The sequence below is a fragment of the Rana temporaria genome, chromosome 1 (assembly GCF_905171775.1).
Source record: "Rana temporaria chromosome 1, aRanTem1.1, whole genome shotgun sequence".
Taxonomy (NCBI): Eukaryota; Metazoa; Chordata; class Amphibia; order Anura; family Ranidae; genus Rana; species Rana temporaria.
The window spans coordinates 232,800,416-232,813,950 of NC_053489.1; the positions used below are offsets into that span (position 1 = coordinate 232,800,416).

General features: G+C 45.3%; 1 protein-coding gene across 3 annotated transcripts in view; it reads left to right on the forward strand.

Moving 5' to 3' along the window:
• TRPV4 (transient receptor potential cation channel subfamily V member 4) overlaps window positions 1-13,535 on the forward strand; it is a 139,846-nt gene that overhangs the window by 91,299 nt on the left and 35,012 nt on the right. For all 3 annotated transcript variants that reach the window (XM_040351657.1, XM_040351666.1, XM_040351675.1), the window contains 2 exons: window positions 10,844-11,023; window positions 13,242-13,400. In XM_040351657.1, coding sequence (XP_040207591.1) covers window positions 10,844-11,023; window positions 13,242-13,400 — 339 coding nt within the window. The remainder of the gene's footprint in view (window positions 1-10,843; window positions 11,024-13,241; window positions 13,401-13,535) is intronic.

Genomic DNA, 13,535 nt, shown 5'->3' on the forward strand with positions numbered 1-13,535 from the left:
CCAAAGCCCTCAACCGTCCACGGGAACTTTTTAAACTAGTCGCTAAGGCCATGAACCCCTCCTGCTTGGAGCCCCCTGCAAGTGAGACACAGGAATTCTGTAATGAACTATCTGACTTTTTTATCGACAAAATCGAAAAGATTCGGGCATCAGTTCAACAGAAAAAAAACACCAACCCCACCCAGATACAGCAAGAAGAAGCAATCAACACAAAGAATGTACGATCGACGAACTTCGAGCTGGTCCCAATTACCATCGACACCACAAAAAACATCATCAGAAGCCTCCGAGACAACACATCACCCAATGACATCATTCCTACAAAACTTTTAAAAGAATGCACGGACATCTTGGCACCCATCATAACGCACATCATAAACCAATCATTCAAGGAAGGGATTGTTCCGAACAACCTCAAGCAAGGCATAATAAAACCCCTCTTAAAGAAACCCAACCTCGACCCGAAAGACCCTAATCAGCGCAGACCGATAACAAGCCTCAACACGATCTCCAAGATCATGGAGAAAGCAGTAGTACAACAGCTTCAGCCCCACCTGGACGAGCACAAACTCCTAGATCCTCTACAATCAGGTTTTCGCCCAGGCCACGGCACAGAAACGGCTCTTCTTAAGATATGGGATGACGCCCTCGAAGCAGGTGATGACGGAGAATCATGTCTCCTAGTGCTGCTGGACCTCAGTGCAGCCTTTGACACGGTAGACCACAACATACTGATCGCACGACTCAAAGAAGTAGCAGGAGTCTCTGACGCGGCCCTACCGTGGTTCGCATCTTTCCTTGAAAATCGCACTCAGACCGTGAAACTTGGAGGGTTTACATCAGAATCACGGACCACTACATGCGGAGTCCCGCAAGGATCGCCCCGTTTCACCTGTACTCTTCAACATCTACATCCGCCCGCTCCTCAAAATCATCAGCAAACAGGACCTGCGCTACCACTCCTATGTGGACGACACGCAGCTTTACCTTCGAATCACCAACAAAAAAGACCAATTTCATGAACTTGGAAAGTGCCTCACACTGATCGACAATTGGATGACAGAAAACTCCCTCAAACTTAACGGATCCAAAACAGAACTACTCACCCTTCACGCAAATAGGAAATCCATTTCTAGGACCACCGGGACACCACCCACCGTCCTCGGACAAACCATCGCACCAAGCAATAAAGCCAAAAGCCTCGGAGTCACCTTTGACTCTGACATGTCGTTGGATGCACAAATAGGATCAGTTGTCAGTGGTTCTCATCATCTGCTCCGAATGCTACGTAGACTCATCCCCTTCATTCCAGAAAAGGACACGGCAGTAGTTGTGGGAATGATCATCAACTCACGACTCGACTACGCAAATTCCCTCTATTTAGGACTACCAAAATACCAGATTTCACGTCTACAAGTCGTCCAGAACACGGCAGCCAGACTGGTAACAGGTAAAAAGCCGTGGGAATCAGTCTCCCCAGCCTTGAGATCCCTCCACTGGCTGCCCGTACAGGACCGGGTGACATTCAAGACACTCTGCCTCACCCACAAATGTATACAGGGGACCGCTCCCCAATACTTAAGCGAGAAAATAAAACCCTACGTCACCAAGCGCGTTCTCCGGTCAACCGACCAAAACCTTCTCCAAATCCCTAAATCCCGCTACAAATCGAAGGGAAAACGTAGATTTTCGGTCCAAGGACCACGGCTCTGGAATGCTCTACCCTCTACAATCCGCTTGGAAGAAAACCATCAGGCCTTTAGGAAAAAACGAAAGACCCACCTCTTCTGAAGGACCGGAATGACTCTAGACGGGAAGCGCCTTGAGGCGATTTAGTTCGCATTTGTTGCGCTATACAAGTTACTCACTCACTCATTCATAACGGTACAGTCATGCTCACGCTGCTGTCAATCAAATCCAATGACCCCGGGGGTGGGGGGGGGGGGGGTTCGTGGTCGAGTCCTGCAATTGACGACTATGGCCGCCGAATGCAGGACTCAGGAGCGCAACCGCAAGCTAACCCCCTTGGGATAGCGCTTCCCAGAGGGGGGTTAGCCCTTGCGTGGAGGAGTCGAGACAGCTGCCGAGTGATCCCAGAACAGGAGGATCTGGGCCACTCTGTGCAAAAAAAAACTGCACAGTGGAGGCAATTATGACATGTTTGGTATTTAAAAAAATAAATAAAAATCAAACCTTTAGTACCACTTTAAATATATTTTCAAACTAGCATGCTGGCATAACAGCTAGTCATTTACGATTATCACAAGGAAGCCAGCAGTGGCAGCCCCAATAATTTCTTTACGCATAATTAATAAATATTTATATTCAGTATACATGTATCATCTAACCTAACTCAAAAACTTACGGCTGCAAAATATTGGAATGAAAAAAAAAAAAAAAAAACTTCCCTATTTATTTGGTATTTTGCTGCCCTCTTGTGGTACTAGTGAAGATTGCATACTAAATACAAATATTCTTATTTGTGGAGGTAGAATATATAGAATGCAGTTGTATAGTGAATTTAAATATACATTCTGGCCATTATTAGCTTGGGCAAGCAGTTTTTACCCATGTTGCTACCAAAATGTCATGCCAATGAAACGGAAGTAATTTTAAAAAAATACGTTTAGCCATATTAATTGCAGACAGTCCTAACTGGGCTGCTGCACATCATTTATATTTTGCATTGTTGTTAACGGCTTCAATACAGGGCACTTTTACCCCCTTCCTGCCCAGGCCAAATTTCAGCTTTCAGCGCTGTCGCACTTTGAAAGACAATTGCGCAGTCATGCAACGCTGTACTTGAGTGAAACTTTTATCATTTTTTTTCCACACAAATGGAGCTTTCTTTTTGTGGTATTTAATCACCACTGGGTTTTTTATTTTTTGCTAAACAAGCGAAAAATGTGAATTTTTTTTTTTTTTTTTTTTTGCCTTTTTAGTTTCTGTAAGATAATGTTGTAAACAAGTCATTTTCCCCTTCACTGATGTGTGCTAATGAGGCGGCTCTGATGGGACACTAATGCGTAATGATAGGTGGCACTGAAAGGCAGCCCTGACTGGCATTTCTAAAGGGTTAAAGATTGGCATAACTGATGGGCACAGAGTGGTATCACTAATGGACACAGATTGGTGTCACTAATGGGCACACCTTGGCAGAGCCAATAGGCACTGACTGGCATCACTGCTGGGCACTGTTGGGGCTGCACAGATAATCAGGGCACTGATGATCGGTGCCCTGATTTTCTGTAATGGTCTCCCCTGTGAGGAGATGCTGCTGATCGGCTCTCCTCACACTCTTAGTGTTAGGCGAGGAGAGCCGATAAATGGCACTTACATGTTTTAAATGTGATCAGCTGTCATTGGACACAGCTGATCACATGGGTAGAGAGCTGCAAGTGCGGTCAGACTGAGGAGACGTCCCAGAACGAGAGGGTATCCCGCGCGGCGTCATTTGTCTATACGGCTGGCAGGAGGAGGCTAAAGTATACAGTAGCAAGAAAAAAATGTAATTCTCTTTTGAATTAACTGGTTTTCTGCAGTAATTTAACATTTAGTTATCTGATCCTCATTTAAGTCTCAATAGACAAAAACCCAATGTGCTTAAGCTGATAACAAACAAACAATCCTAATTTCTCATGCCTTTATGGAACACACCCATTAGTCCTCATGCACATTACCAGCGTCTGACACTTTTTTTTCCAGCTTCAAAACTCTTCTCCATTTTATTCTATGGCCCATGCACACACACACACAGGCTTTTAGGAGCTGTAAGTGGCATAGGCGTTTTGAAGCTGCAAAAAAAACCCAGGGCCAGCATGTTCTAAAGACCAGCGTTGCAGCTGGAAAAATGTCTGGCGCTGCTTCGGCTGCTAAACGTGGCTTCACGGTGGATAACAATGTTAATCGTTTTTTTTTTTTTACGTCAAAATCAATAGTTCCCTATGAGAGCTGTCTTAAATGATCTGGCTTTCAGCCCATAAATTTGAATGGAAGTCTCATCCAAGTCGGATCATCATGGCCCACTTGTGTGGCCAGCCAGTGACGTCACCATGAGACCCTGTCCCTGGTGACGACCCAGTGCTAGAATTATTGCTCTTGATCTGACATTCACTATAATACCTCACATGTGTGGTGCGACCGCTGTTTACATACCAACGTGTGACTGACACTTTTTAATTTTTTTGTAAATCAACTTTTTTTAATTATCACACGGAATGTAAACATCTCTTGTCACAGTGATGGGTCCTCTTTTCTCAGACATGTGGGGTCTTAGACCCCAGGTTTTTCCTATGCCCTGCTTCAGATCTTGCAGAGATTGATATAATGCGAAGATTTTTTCAAACCAGTAATGGTTTGTTCACAACTGGTGAAACTCTAAGCGACTCTCTGACTCTTTGGTCAGTGGGCGCAACGGCCAGCTGCAGTCTTGGGTTTCCTCTGGGGGACAGGAGAGCCCAGGAAGGTTTGCAAAGGCATTCCAGTGCGTATTTAGCACCTAGGTTTGCTTTTACATGAGAGTGCTACTCCAAAAGGTGCATTTTCTTATTCTGAAGTCAGTTTGTAGTGGATTTACTTTAATGCTTAGGGTCATTGCCCTGCTGAATCACCTAACTTCTACGAAGTATTAGATGGCAGACATTATTGGGTATTTTGGTAAACTTGGGAGTTTTTCCCTTGATGATGGCAAGTGGCCCAGACCCTGCGGCAGACAGGCAAGCCCAAATCGTGATGTTTCCTCCACCATACTTAACTATTGGGATGATGTTTTTATGTTGGTAAGCTGTGCCCTTTTTGCGACATGGACACCCTGCTTATTCAAAAGACTTGATATGGTAGACTCCTGAACAGGGATTTTTGCCAGTTCCACTGATGTCTTTAAGACTTTAGCTGTTACTGGTGGGTCCTTCTTTAACCCATTGAGGATTCTGCGTTGTGCCTTGGAATTCACTTTAGCTGGATGCACACTTCTAGGAAAAGTAGCCACTGTCTCCATTTATAGACCATTTGTCTGTCGACTGATGGATGCCCAAACACTTTTAGATTGTTTTGTGTCTTTCCAGCCTTATTGTCAGGTCACCCATAGCCAGGTGACAAGTGCACCCCGTAGGGGTCAGGGATGCACCACAGGGTGGTGAATCCTATGGCCGACTACTGCTAGCAGAGACGAAGCGTGAACCTAAGATCACCCAGGGCGCGGAGTCTAAGACCCAGTTTTGTATTCACCAGAGCCTTTGATGGTAAGGATGGTCTTGGCCGCAACTGGGTCCAGGTCGCATCCCCGAGATTCCTCAAGTCACACTCCGCAGGGAGAAAGGGGAAGCAGTCAGCAGGACAAACAGTGGTGATGGGCAAGCCGAGGTCAGGGCAACAGGCAGACAAGGATAACCGTGGGACATGCAAATAGTCAGGGGCGCAGGCAGACAGGGAAGTCGGGAACAAGCCAAAACGGTACACGGAAGATGAACGAAGCACTCTGCAAACAGGAACTAGCAACTATACTGCAGACAGGAACTAAGCATAGGAACACTGTTGAACAGCACTGCAGACCTGTAGAGCAACGGTTAATATAGGCTTCCTGGGATGGACTAGGGTGGAGCCATACAGGAAGAGGAAGTGATAAAAAGGGGAACCAGAGCAGGGTCAGCCTCTAATGGACACATGGAGATCAGGTAAGCAGACAGACTTGTTGCATATTCATGACAGTACCCTCCCTCTTAAGGCCCCTCCCCCTCCCCAGCCTGGAGCCAGGGCTAAAGGGGAATCCCAGAAGAAACCTCCCCGACAAATGGGGCGCAAGGATCTCAGATGCAGAAATCCAAGACGCCTCCTCAGGACCAAATCCTCTCCAAAGCACAAGGTACTGAAGAATGCCTCTGCAGAGACGAGAATCCAGAACTTGAGTATCCTCATTGACCAGAACCGAAGTAGGGACAGGAGGAGAGGATTTATTGCGGACCAAAGGCCTTTTAGGAATAAGTAAGGGCATGAGAGGGTCAACAGGAATCCGAGGAGGATCAAGCAGACCCTTAAAGATGAACTGGGGATTAAGCACAGGACCATCAGACTGGGCAGAGGTCAGAGGAACCCTGAAGTCAGGTTGGTTAGAAGGTGACAGGGCACAGGAGTCAAGCTGGATAGCAGGGAAACCAGCAGAATGCAGAGAGCCCTGAAAACAAGGTAGAAAACCCCATTTGGCCGAATGAGGCAATCTATCCAAAGGATGGATTGAGCCCCTTAGACAGGTTGCAGGAGGGCCTGAACAAGAAAAGGTAGGAGGCTCACTGGGCATGGGCTGACCTGGCATAGCTGATGCAGAGGCCGATTGAATAGCATAGTCAGGTGTAGTGATTACCCGAATCGCATCACAAGGCGTAGTGACTGCAGAACTCGCAGACAAGTTAGCCTGGCTGTGCGTTTTAGGGACAGTCAACGGTAAACTGGAGTGAATGATCGGCTCAGGTTCACAGACGGGCTCCTCATCCAGAGTGCTACATTGGCTAGAAAGTGCATCAGCCTGACTATTGCAGGACACATTCCGGACACCACTACATGTGGTAGGACGAGCAAAAGATTCTGGAATGGTGGCAACAGGAAGTTTCTCTTTTGGGGCAACCTTGGGTAGGCAAGACGTGGAACAGGAGGGACCCCAAGCCAGGATCTGTCCGGCAGTCCAGTCAATGTGAGGAGAATGGAGTCTTAACCAAGGAAGACCCAAAACGATAGGAGCTTAGGTTTTAGGTAGAACAAGGAAGGATATCCACTCCTGGTGAAGTGTGCCTACTGACATCTTAACAGGGACTGTCTGGAAGCGAATAGGACCCCCCGGGAGAACAGTGCCATCAATCGCCGAGACCACCAATGGTGTGGTGAGGGGCAAAAGGGTAAGTCTCATGGACGATGCGATTTCCCAGTCTATGAAATTGCCAGCGGCTCCGGAATCCAGATATGCCGAGACCGAATGAGAAGAAGCACCAAAATGAAGGGACACAGGAAGAAAAAGACGAGAAGGTGAAGGAGATATTTCTGGATCCAATACTCCACCTTCCAGATGTATTGAACCCGAGCGTTTCTCGGGGCGAAGAGGGCAAGTGTCACGAAAATGACTTTTGCCCCCACAGTATAGACACAGGCCTAGAGTTCTGCGCCTGGCACGTTCCTCAGGGGATAGCCTGGTCCGACCCAGCTGCATGGGTTCCTCAGTTGGCAAGGGATGCTCCACGGGTCGAAGAGAGGGCAGCTCAGGCTGACTAAGGGCCAAGGGATGTTGGCGTCGCTTTTCTAGGGTCCTTTCCTGAAAGCGAATATCGATCTGATTACACAAGGAGATCACTCCGTCCAGATCAGTGGGGATGGTTCTTCCTGCTAGTTCATCCTTCACTCTATCAGATAGGCCATGCAAAAAGGTTGCGACTAAGGCCTCATTGTTCCAGCTCAGTTCAGCTGAGTGGATACGGAACTGAAGAGAATATTGTCCCACTGAACGGGATTCTTGGCGGAGACGTAAAAGGGCGCTGGCTGCTGAAGAGACACGAGCCGGTTCTTCAAAGATATTCCGAAAAAGTTTCAAGAAAACAGGCAGGCTAGAAACCACTGGATCATTCAATTCCCACAGAGGGGCAGCCCAGGCTAAGGCTTCCCCGGAGAGGAGAGAAATGATATAGGCTATCTTGGCCCGATCAGACAAGAAGTACTGGGGCAGGAGCTCAAAATGAATAGTGCATTGGCTAAGGAATCCCCTGCAGGCTTTGGAGTCTCCAGAAAATGAATGCGACTCTGCGACTGGTGCAACAGGTGCAGCTGCTGGTTGTACTTGGGGTTGCGGATTCGGGGTTCCCAGCGGGGTCTGAAGCTGATCAAAGCGGGAAGCCAGATCCTGAGGGAAACGCATCACCTGATCCTGATTAGCTTCATGCGTCTCGAGTCTGCGAACAATGCACTGTAATGGATCATCTGCGGGGAGCGGCATGTCGGCCGGATTCATGGCTGTTCAAACTGTCAGGTCACCCGAAGCCAGGTGACAAGTGCACCCCGTAGGGGTCAGGGATGCACCACAGGGTGGTGAATCCTATGGCCGACTACTGCTAGCAGAGACGAAGCGTGAACCTAAGATCACCCAGGGCACGGAGTCTAAGACCCAGTTTTGTATTCACCAGAGCCTTTGATGGTAAGGATGGTCTTGGCCGCAACTGGGTCCAGGTCGCATCCCCGAGATTCCTCAAGTCACACTCCGCAGGGGGAAAGGGGAAGCAGTCAGCAGGACAAACAGTGGTGATGGGCAAGCCGAGGTCAGGGCAACAGGCAGACAAGGATAACCGTGGGACATGCAAATAGTCAGGGGCGCAGGCAGACAGGGAAGTCGGGTACAAGCCAAAACGGTACACGGAAGATGAACGAAGCACTCTGCAAACAGGAACTAGCAACTATACTGCAGACAGGAACTAAGCATAGGAACACTGTTGAACAGCACTGCAGACCTGTAGAGCAACGGTTAATATAGGCTTCCTGGGATGGACTAGGGTGGAGCCATACAGGAAGAGGAAGTGATGATAAAAAGGGGAACCAGAGCAGGGTCAGCCTCTAATGGACACATGGAGATCAGGTAAGCAGACAGACTTGTTGCATATTCATGACACTTATGCAGATCAACTACTCTTGGTCGTATGTCTTCAGAGTTTCTTTTTTGCGAGGCATGGTTCATATCAGCTGATGCTTTTTATGATCCAAAGAGAAAACCAAATATATGGGACTCTTGTATGCCTCCAATAGTAAACACACATGAATTAAAATACTATAGATTTTTTATTGTTACAAACCTTAAGCATTGATACATCCAAATGTATATGAAAACAATCCATATTACACACAAGGTCATAAGTTGATGTAACTATCTGCAACACATCCCAGTTACAATGTTGGCATGGTCGATGTGGTAGGGTCAACGCATTTTGCAGGAATCCCTGCATCTTCAGGACCTTACAGATCTCACTTGTCTCCCCATGTGACAATAATACAATGTTTTAAACTAAAAAACAAGCAAAACCTCAAATGAAAATCAATGACCAGAAAGGAGCATCTTAAAATGTTTGAGTGTCTTTTATTAATCAAAGTAGCTCTAAACCAAAACTTCAAACTCGTTTCATTAACTGGACTCCAGGTGTGCCAACTACTGACTTCAATTGTCTTTCGTTGAAAAATAGCCTATGAGTTCACATACTCTCTTCTAGCACTGTGACTGTTTAATGGGTGTGTTTAATAAAGACATGAACTTAAAATTGTTTGTGTGTTATCAGCGTAACCACTTCAATTCCAGGCCCTTTCGCCCTTTCCTGCCTTGGCCAATTTTCAGATTTCAGCGCTGTCACAATCTCATGGTCAACGCCCAAATTTTTCTTTTGGGGGGATTTAATTGCCACTTTTTTTTTTTTGTGCTAAACAAACCAAAGTTTCTCTTAGTTTGTTGTGCAATTTTGCGAATTCATAATTTTTCTTCTTCACTGATGTGTTGATAAGGCTGCACTAAATATCAGTATAAACAATGTGCTGACAGCTTTGCCGGTTATCAGCTGTCCTTGCCTCACACAGACACAACATGTGAGAAAAGCATGGTCACTAACCAGCAAGTCTGTTGACATGTGATCAGCTGTGATTGGACGCAGATGATCGGTAAAGAGCCACTATGATTGTCCCAAAGGACACAGAAGTCACACAGTGACAGCCAGGAGGCGGGGTTCTGGGAGGGCATCCATGGACACTCTCCCAGAACTGGAGGACCATGCTGTAGCTGTCCTTCTTTTTTTTTTTTTTTTTTTTTTTTTTTTTTGGTATATCGTGGTTGGCAAGTGGGTAATTGCATTGGCCCAGATTCAAGAAGCACTTGCGCCCGCGCAACCATAGTTGCGCGGCGCAAGTGCTTACTTGCTCCGGTGTAACGAGTGCTCCTGATTCAGGAACCTCGTTACACCGACTGAAGCCTAGGATGTGACAGACATAAGCCTCCTTATGCCTTCACATCCCAGGCTGCATTCTTGCGTTGGCCGCTAGGGGGCGCGGCCATTGTGATCGGCGTATAGTATGCAAATTGCATACTACCACCGATTCACAAAAGTTGCGCGGGCCCTGCGTACGCAAGGTACGGAGTTTCCGTACGGCGCCTTTAGCATAAGGCTGCTCCTGCTAATAGCAGGCGCAGCCAATGCTAAAGTATAGCTGCGCCTCCCGCCCGTGAAATTTAAATTTCACGTCGTTTACGTAAGTGAACCGTGAATGGCGCTGGACGCCATTCACGTTCACTTAGAAGCAAATGACGTCCTTGCGACGTCATTTGCCACAATGCACGTCGGGAAAGTTTCCCGACGGAGCATGCGCTGTTCGCTCGGCGCGGGAGCGCGCCTAATTTAAATGATTCCCGCCCCCAGCGGGATCATTTACATTAGGCAGCCTTGCGCCCGGCTGTTTACCATATTGCCCGCGCAATTTACGGAGCAACTGCTCCGTGAATCGCATGCAAAGTGCAATATTTGCGTGGGCGCAGAGAAAAAAATTTGCTCTTTGCCCACGCAAATATTGCGCGATTCTACCTGAATCTGGGCCACTGTGTTTGTCTATTATTGTGACTTGGACGAGGATCAGATGACATTTTATGGCAAATTACTACAGGAAATTACCTAATTCCAAGGGAATTACATATTTTTTTTCTTGCCACTGTATTCTTTAACAACATGTTTTTTTCGTTGTCATTGAGTCAACATGTGGTGATTATAATACTCTGACGTGTCCTAATTTTTCTTTGACTGAATTTGCCATTAGTAATTTAGACCTTGATTGACATTGTCCCTTCTAGATATTTCAACACATAATCCGCCTAGAGATGAAGGATGAAGAAGCCAGGCATTTGTCGCGCAAGTTTCGTGATTGGGTCTATGGCCCGGTTTACTCCTCTCTGTATGATTTATCTTCCCTAGACACATGTGGTGAAGAAGTGTCAGTGCTGGAAATCTTGGTTTACAACAGCAAAGTGGAGGTATGAACAGTCAATTTGTGTTTTATACTCGGGATATATTCTATGAACATGTCTGCCCAGTTTTGTCAGATATCTGTCTTTTTAATATCAGAGACTTTAAAGAAGACAGTACTTTTTTGATTATTTAATGTTAATAAAAAGTACTACGTTTTTACATTTTGGTATCTTCCAATAATAAATCTGAGAAGGGTCTTTGTTAACACTGTAATCATTAAAGAGGACCTTCCTCCTAATCCCCACCCCCTCTATAAACTGGCAATAAAAAGTGGACGTCCTCCAGTACACAAGATGCCTGTCGTGCCGTCCTGACCCCTCCCCAACGCGTATTAATGCAGGCATAACGTGTCTACTTCAGGGGGAAATAATGACTTGGCAATGTCCCTGACCTTTTTTCCTTCACATCCACTAATTTTTATGCCCATGCCACCATTTTTAACATTTACATCTCCAGTGTGCTCATACTTGTCAGTCATTATATGCAAGATGTAACGTATAACGTTATACACTTCATCTTGCGCATGTGCAGATGAGGCATGACGTACGCTATCACATCCATCTGTTGGGGGAGAAGCCTTCTCCCGAAATCTTATGAGATCTGTAAGGGAAAGGGTGGTCTCTTTTTTTTTTTTTTCAGTTTATTTTCAAGATCTCCCTGGAAGCAATAATGATGTTGCCTTCCCAGTGGGCATCCGGGGCCATTTCATCACTATCTTAAGGGAAACCAGGAAGTGGAAACCAAAAGGCAAAAACTTTTTGTTATAAAAAAAACAGTGTTGGATGAAGTCACATCAGCATGCAGAGATGCATTTTAATGTGACTTTTAACCTCCCTGGCGGTATGATTCTTTCAGAAAAAACATGCTGAAAGCGGTACCATTATTTGCAAGGAAATTTGGCGTTTTATATTGTAGGCCTGTAATTTTTAGAAATAACTCACTTAAATCTGACCAAACAAGATCCCGGGTAGGCATCCCGGGTATGACATTTTTTTAAAAACAAAATTATAAATTATAATATAATAAATAACTATAAATAATTATAACAAATAATAATATAATTATAATAAAAATTATTCAATAATGTAATCAAATCAAAATCACTGAAATTTGCTCAGTTGCAGAATTGTTGCTGTCATTATTTTTTTTTTTTTATGACAAATTTCCCCACAAATCGCTATCGCACAATTCTGCAAGTGATTATAATTTATTATCGCTGTTTTCTAGCTGATCTAAAACTATTTTTGACATAAAGGGACACTTTTGGTTGCTATGGACAATCTACAGTTTGCAGGGAGAAAAAAAGGTTTTTATTATATAAAATGACATGCAGGACACTGGGCAGACCACTAGGGACAGGGGGGGTGTGTTTTTTTTACATACAGTACTGTAATCTATAAGATTACAGTATACTGTATGTAATGTGCTTGTTTACTTTTTTAAATTTGGCGCTGTTCTCCGTCCCCGTGCGTCGTAACGTCGCAGGGAACGGAGATCGGCGGCACAGGAGGACGCTGTGTGAATCGAGCGAGGTCCCGCTCGCTCACACAGCGCGGTGGCATCGCTGGATCCAGGGACAAGGTAAGTAAACACTCCCTGTACATCCAGCGAGGCGAGCCCGAGTCTGACTCGGGGTTACCGATCCTAGCCCAAAAATCTCACCCCGAGTCAGACTCGGGAACACCGCCCAGGAGGTTAATAAAAGGAGTGAAAGTTCCACTTTAAAACATATGTAAACCCAGTAACAAAATTGTGTATATTGCACTTTACTTTTTTTTTTTCCAGAACAGAAACTTCACTTTTAAGACTACAGTCCTTGTACCGCCAGATCTCCATTCACCTTAGAACTGTGTTGAAGCCTGGCTAGGACATTAATAAAATGTGTATGGGATACACCACATAACCCGCCACCTGTTATGAGACCTAATGGAAGTAATAACACTGTTAAACAAGGACTGATTAAACATGAGCTCATTTCGGCCAGTTAATACTCTCTCACACAACAGTTCATTGGGCAAATGGCAGAGCTGACAAATTGCTAGGCCTGGCCTGCTTTACATTTATGTTAATGTCCTAAATGCGGTGGATTCATACAGAAATGTTACCTAGTAATAAATAACACTGAAATCTGTATTCATTGCTTTATTTTAAATGTTTATGATTTTCAAAGCAGATATGTCTCCAAGCAGAATGGTCAGATATTTCTGTCTGTCTCCCATGCAGAACCGCCATGAAATGTTAGCAGTTGAACCCATCAACGAACTGCTGAGAGATAAATGGAGGAAATTTGGTGCTGTCACATTCTACATTAGTGTTGTCTCCTATCTCATTGCCATGATCATCTTCACGTTAATAGCATATTACAGGCCAATGGAGGGCAAAGTGAGTGTAAAAAAATGAAACCATCACATTAACAAGTGTTAATGTGAAGACCTTCAAAACCTGACTGTAAAGTGTGATCTCCAATGTATTTCAGAATTTTTCACCCAAATGCATTAGTTAGTGGAAGTATGGATT